This window comes from Arachis ipaensis, chromosome B9 (assembly GCF_059453495.1).
Source record: "Arachis ipaensis isolate K30076 ecotype BB chromosome B9, ASM5945349v1, whole genome shotgun sequence".
Lineage (NCBI taxonomy): Eukaryota > Viridiplantae > Streptophyta > Magnoliopsida > Fabales > Fabaceae > Arachis > Arachis ipaensis.
The window spans coordinates 99,445,403-99,452,647 of NC_142444.1; the positions used below are offsets into that span (position 1 = coordinate 99,445,403).

General features: G+C 33.0%; 1 protein-coding gene across 1 annotated transcript; it reads left to right on the forward strand.

Annotated features, from left to right (window-relative positions):
- The first annotated feature begins 2,065 nt into the window (after nucleotides 1-2,065).
- On the forward strand, nucleotides 2,066-6,096 carry LOC107617948 (uncharacterized). The gene is made up of 6 exons (XM_016319844.3): nucleotides 2,066-2,598; nucleotides 2,714-2,903; nucleotides 3,100-3,276; nucleotides 3,389-3,472; nucleotides 4,016-4,097; nucleotides 5,080-6,096. The coding sequence occupies exons 1-6, from the start codon at nucleotides 2,336-2,338 to the stop codon at nucleotides 5,517-5,519; spliced, it is 1,236 nt and encodes a 411-aa protein (XP_016175330.1). The 5' UTR covers nucleotides 2,066-2,335; the 3' UTR covers nucleotides 5,520-6,096.
- The last annotated feature ends 1,149 nt before the right edge of the window (nucleotides 6,097-7,245 follow it).

Genomic DNA, 7,245 nt, shown 5'->3' on the forward strand with positions numbered 1-7,245 from the left:
ACTAGAATCGAACCATATCTCGGCCACTTGATTGGATTCAAAATAATCAATTTCATTTTGGTTCAATTGTCAATCTGAACTTGAATTATTCATTATCTTCAACAACAAGATAACTGATGATAGAGGAGAATGAGGAAAAGGAAGGAAGAGAAGAAATTTCAACGAAAAAAGAAGGAGGAAGAAGAGGAGGAGGTGGTGTTGGTGAAAGAGTAAAACAAGAAGAAACTTGAGAAGGTAAAACAAAAAGGAAAAGATGAATAAGAAAAAAAGAAGAAGAAAATGATGATGATGATGAAAAAAAGAAGAAGCAGTAGCAGAAGATGAGAAGAAGGGAAAAGAAGAATTTTGAATTATGCAAAACTTATCAGTACACATACACCAAAAATTCTTAAAGAAAACACCCAAATATCTTCGTGTTACACCTAAATATTTTCGTGTTACACCCAAATTTGCTATAAATAAAAAAAAGTGTTTCTTCAAATGCTGCATTTTTTCTTCTTCTTTTTTTCCTTATTTATTTATTTCTTTTAGTTGAATGAATGTAAATTCATCATCTTCCAAGTAATTTTGTACCATTATGTGTTTCTTCTTCTTCTTTGTTTGATTTTTTTTGTTTTTATTCTTGTTAAAAGAGTAAAATAAGAAAAAATTTGAGATGAATAAAAAAAAAAGATGATGATAATGATGATAATAAAAAAGAAGAAGAAGAAGCAGCAGAAGATGAAGAGGAGGGAGAAGAAGAGTTTTGAATTATGCAAAATTTATCAGCACACATACACAAAAAATTCTTAAAGAATACACCCAAATATCTTCGTGTTACACCCAAATTTACTGCAAATACAGAAAAATATTTTCTTTAATAGCGAACTTTTACATTACATTCAATTCAAATAATCAACGATGAAACAGTATTCACCTACAGAATCATAAACTACTAACGAAAAAATTAACTAGAATCGAACCACATCTCAGCTACTTGATTGGATTCAAAACAATAATCAATTTCGTTTTGGTTCAATTAATAATCTGAAGTTGAGTTATTCATTATCTTCAACAACGAGATAAGGAGGAGAAGGAGGAAAAGGAAAGAGGAGAAGAAATTTCAATGAAAAAGAAGGAGGAAGAGGAGGAGGAGGAGGAGGTGATGGTGTTGGTGACGACGATAACGAAAGAGAAGAAGAAGAACGTGCAGTAATGGCACGAAGAAGAACATGCACGCATTGATTGAAATTTGTTAAATTAAGAAGCGCGTGAAATATGCGTGCGTAAGACGTGCATGTGAGAATAATTTAGGGAAAAATGACTTATATGAACTTGTATAGTAAAATAGCTTGTATGTGGAGAATAATTGATATACATATTTATTAAAATATTTTTAGTTATTAAAAAAATATTATTAAGGTTTTAATTTTTATTTCTCTTATGTTTTTATTTTTTTGAGATATTAAAAAGACTAAAATTGTATTCTAAAATTTTAATTTTAATTTTACTAATTACTAAATATAATACTAAATCTCAATACTCAATTCTTTTAATATTAAATACAATATTAAATCTCAATACTCAATACAAAGGAAAAAGATTTCTAAAATGACAATGTTAGTAAAGTGATAAAGTGATATTTTAATCACTTTTGAATTTATAATATTTATTATCTATGAATACATTGTCTTAATTTAATGGTGATTAATAGTATACTTTTTTCTACAATACAATTTTAGAGGAATTGGGTCCTAATATAAATGGATTTGAATTTTCTAAAGTTTGGATTTCACTTTAAAGAAAAAAGTGTGATCTCTCACTATTGATTTTATAGGTGAGACCAAGAATAAATATAAAAAAGAAACTATTCAAAAGTAGAAGATCACACTTTACTCTTTAAAGTGAAATTCAAACTTTAGAAGATCCGAATGGAATATAAACGCTACTCGAATAATTCTTACAACATTTTTTAATTAAAAAAAGAACTATACACACATATACTGATGTACAAGTGTATATACAGTGTACAAGTAGGTGTGGCCCTACGACAATCCAAATATCACTTCTACCCACCACTTATCGCACAATCCTTATCCGCATTGGTCCACCATCTCGTCTTTTTTTCTGCCCTCTCTCTAGTCTCTCCTCTTCAATCTCTCGACACAATCACATATCTTTTTCCCTCATTCTCATCCCTTTCGCTTTATTTATCTTCTTTCCCACTCAAACCAAAACCCTCCCTCTTTCTCGTTCTCAGCAACCCCCTCCAACTCCAATTAATCGCTGCGCTTTCACGCACACACCTTTTTTATCCGATTAAGAAGAGCGAGGGTATTCTTGTCAATTCACCTGTATGGCGTTGTTTGGGGTTATGGAGATGGCAACAGCTGTCGACATACTGTCCGACCTTGTTGTGTTCATCGCTCCGCTTTGGATTGCCGTTATAGTCGGCGTTGTCCTCGGTTGGGCCTGGAAGCCCAAGTGGGCCGACAACTTGGCTTCCATCGAGCCCACCTCCAACAACTACCTCCCCAAGCTTCGCCTCCCTTCTTGGGCTGCTTTGGGTTCCACCTCTGGTCCCCACACCGACCTTTCTTCCTTCTCCGTTTCCACCAGGTGCGCTTTGAAATTCAGTTGAATTCAGTTATGTTTCTGTTTTTTTTTCCGGTTTCGTTGCTGATTTGTATAACCGTTTTTCGGTTTCTTGCTACTTGCCACGTGGCACACACAGTTCGGGTGCGGGGTCGAGTTCGTTGCAACGGAATGATGGGGAGAACGAGGTTAGTGCTTTGGTGACGGAACAGGACTTGAAGCACTTGAGTATGTTAGTTGAAGAAAAAGATGGTGGACCCGCGTGGATTCAGATGATGGACCGTTCTACCCCTACTATGAGCTACCAAGCTTGGCGTAGGGACCCTGAGGTACTCATTACACACCTTTCAAAATTCGTTATTCTTGTAAATGCAAGAACTGTGGCTGCATCTGAAGTCACAACCACAATCTAAACCACAAATGCTATAGTAACGGTGACCGAATTTTGAGACCAATTGCATTGCATGATACATTCTGGGTGCTGACTTGGTTTTGGATGAATTTGAATGTGTTTGCATTTGTTAGACTGGGCCGCCGCAGTACCGAAGTAGAACCGTGTATGAAGATGCAACTCCTGAGCTGTTGAGGGATTTCTTCTGGGATGACGAGTATCGGTTGAAGTGGGATGACATGCTTATACATGCTTCAACCTTACAAGAGTGCCCTGTTACTGGGACTATGATGGTGCATTGGGTTCGCAAGGTAAGTACTGGACACCGGAGTCAATTCAACTTCCTTTTGGATTTAGATGTTTCTTGCAACTGCCTTTGGCATATTCTCATGTGTTGCGAATTGCAATTCTCGCTTGCTGCAGTTCCCCTTCTTTTGCAGTGATAGAGAATATATCATTGGTAGAAGAATTTGGGATGCTGGACAAGCTTACTACTGCGTAACAAAGGTTTGTAAATGTTTTCTCTGCTGTCTAATAGTGTGAAATGGTGATGGCTTTGTAACGAAGACTTGTGATGTTGCAATTTAGCTTTCAGTTTTTTAGTTGAAAATTTGACTATTATCAAGTTTCTAGGATACTTCAGCTCAAAAGAATCACTGTCTTATTGTCATAAAAAATTTATGTTGATTCATCTTGATTCATCTTGATTATCCATTCTAGAAACATAATTTGTGTCAAAAAAACATACCCTTTTCCTTTCTCTTCCCTTGTCTGCAAATATTTACACACTAGTTTTTTATAGCTTCATCAGTACGGAGAGACTTGAAATCCATGTGACTAGTATTGTGAAGTGTGCTGCCTTATTGTTTACTCAACCTCGTAGCAATATTAAAGTGAAGTTATTGGGATTCAATAAGTCATTTCCCTTGACATGGAATAGCTTGTAGCTAAATATGATAATGATCTTATTCTTAGCTAGATATGATTTCTCATTCTTTTGGGATTGAGAATTTATATTATATTTCTAATCTCTTATATCAATTTGTTTAGGGTGTCCCTTGTCCGTCTATGCCAAGGCACAACAAACCTAAACGAGTTGATCTTTATTATTCAAGCTGGTGCATTCGTCCGGGTAAGAGGAAGCTTAAAGTTTAACTCAAAGTACTTTTTACTTATGTGTGTGTTGCATGTGCTAAGAAATCTTTTGTGTCTAGATAACTACTTATTATTGAATCTATCTGCTGTACTTTCTAAAAAGACAGCCAATACTTTTATATATAGTCTGATCCTTGGATTAAAAAGATTATGTTAGGAGCCCACACATTACTAAAGTACATAGGAGAAAGGATATATTACGAAACAGATATGATGTGAACTAGATAGTAGTGGGGACAGACATATACTTGTATCCAACTTGTTCAGCTGGCAATGGGAATGAGTTATGACTTGTGAGTCTATAACTAGAGAAAGAGAGGTTTATCAAGCTAGAATAGTTATTAGTCTTTTGGGACAGATTGAACCTCTCAAAAGTTGAAGAGTTTCTTTTTCTCTGCATTTTCTTGCATTGCTTTCTCTTCTTTGTCTGAATCAGTGATATCAGTCCAAGGTGTGAATAATATCATCATACACCTTCATTTATTGGCTCCTATCTGGTATTTATCAAATTACACTGTCCATTATTAAAATCATAGGGCATGTAGTAGGTGTTGTCTTAAATCGACCATTCAACTTGTATGATGTAATCCCAGTTTTCAACTCTCAGATATTGCTAACTTATGTGTCTTGCTAAACTTGCATTTCAAATTCTAACGTTACTTCGAATCCTACTTAACTGTATTTTCATATTCCAAAACTTCCTTCTCCACGGTTCAACTTTTAAATTTACTCGTTACAATTCAACTTAGACATTGCCTTATGTTGTAAAAAAGTGTTCTATCTAAATTTACAATCCAGCAGTGAGTCGATCAGAGAGATTTTGTAGAACACTAGTTTTGTCAAAGTAGGATTTATTACATGGGATGCCAAAGACTTCATTTGAATTTTGCATGCTCATTTATTCCATTCTTATATAGACAATAAAACTTATTTGCATATATTTTACATGTGCGGAATAGTTAAATCAAGAAAAGATGACCAGCTGACTGCGTGTGAAGTATTATTGTTTCACCACGAAGATATGGGCATACCCTGGGAAATTGCTAAGCTTGGAGTTCGTCAAGGCATGTGGGGAGCAGTCAAGAAGTTTGATCCTGCACTACGGATATATAAAAAAGAGCGTGCTTCTGGTGCCCCATTGTCACCTTGTGCTCGTTCTGCTAAAATCAATACTAAAATAACTCCAGAATATCTGAGTTCTTTGGAAAATGCAACCAATGACATCATAGAGACCAGAAATGAGGATACTTCTGGAAAACCAATTGGGAGGAACATTCCTAAACTTCTAGTTTTTGGTGGAGTTATTGCCCTTGCCTGCACTGTAGATCAAGGACTGCTGACCAAGGCACTTATATTTGGAGTAGCCCGAAGGGTTGCGAATATCGGAAGGAGGTTCTGATGCATTGCTTTTTTGCTTGTTTTAGAAAGTTCCAAAGGTAAGTCAATCTGAAAAGTAGAATTAGAAAATGGGATCTCACTTCTTAAGCTACTGTTGATTCTGGATCTGGTTGGCAGATATGGGTCAGGAGCAATGGTTTTATTCTTTCCCCATTTGTTTGAGCTATATGAAGTAATTTATAATAAGTACAAATAGGGAGATTGTATATGAGTCATTGAAGATTCTCGTGCTGCAGGGCCGACACCAATATTCAGGTTTTTATTTGGTTCACATTTTCTTATAGGTTTGCCCCCACATGCTCTTTTTTTCTGTCCTTTTGATTTGTATATTGTCCCTCATCTAGCATTTGACTATGAAAACCAAGTGAGCAAGATATATGTAGTGCCCTCATAATTTAATTGCAGGGATTAGTTTATTCTGTTTGTCATGCCTCATTAGAAAAAATAAGAATGCTAGTTGATGAATGGAGGAGACATCTATGATGCTCCGTGATACTTGGAACATGAAATACACACCCCCCTCCACTTTTTGTGTGTTTTTCATACACTTTCAATACTAGAGAACTGTGTAAGTAAAATCTTTGGGGACTTGAGTTTAATATGTACATGAAACTAGAAGTTAGAGAGAAAGTTTCAGCTCTCCTGGAAAGAAATGAATTTTCTGTGAATAATAATTCCTCCGTGGTGAACGTGATGTATAGGGATGTATCCTCATAAATCATCTTTATATTCCTAGTTTCAAAACAAGTAGTGAATTTTAGTGTAAATTTAAAGATATTAATGCATTTAAATTTTTGGGTTTAGTCACCATGTGTTTTTAGGAATAAAAAATTTAGAGTATATACCTAAATAGGTTCTTAAAGAATTTTACATTGGACGTTTTTGTCTTTGAGAAAATTTTATTATGTTGTGGTTCCTGAATTTTACAAAAATAAAACATATAAGTCTTTATTTTAGTCAATTCTGTTGTTTTCACTTGAATAAATAGGTTTTTAAAAAATGTGATAGAAGGATTTATATGTTTTATTTTTATAAAGTTTAGGACCTCAACTTAATAAGAATTTTGGGAATGAAAATGTCTGATTTAAAATTTTTTAGAGATTTATTTGGATATATACTCAAATTTATTATAAAAAATTGTGTAAAGTTTGATTTTCAATATAATTGTCGTGTATCTATTAAAATAGATCGTTTAAAATTTTTACTAATAGTAATTTTAAAATTGTTACAAGGGTTAGTTAAAACCTAAATTTTTTTACTTTCTTTGGGGATTAGAAGAATTGTTGAGCACCTCTTAAGGTTTAGTTTGATAAAGTCTTTATTTTTTAAAAGTTGTAGTATTTGTGTTTGGTAAATTAAATTAAAAATAATTTTTAATAAACATAAGTAAAAGTGTGTTTAATAAAATAATTTTTAAAATTTAAAAATATTATATAAATATTAATGTAAGAATTAAATTTGAATATTAATTAATATATGAAGTTATATTAGATATTTTAATTTAGATAAGTATAAGTTAATTTTAAAATGTTTTTTCTTAGGTGTTCTAAAAAATATCTTTAATTTTTAAAAATTGCAAATATAAGTACATGAGTTTTTTATTTATCAAATGCAAAATGAAGTGGATATACAACTTAATTAATTTTTTAAAAAAAAAATAGTTTAAATAATAAATATTTATATTAAAAATAATTTATAAATAAGTTATTTTGTATTTAATTTTTTAG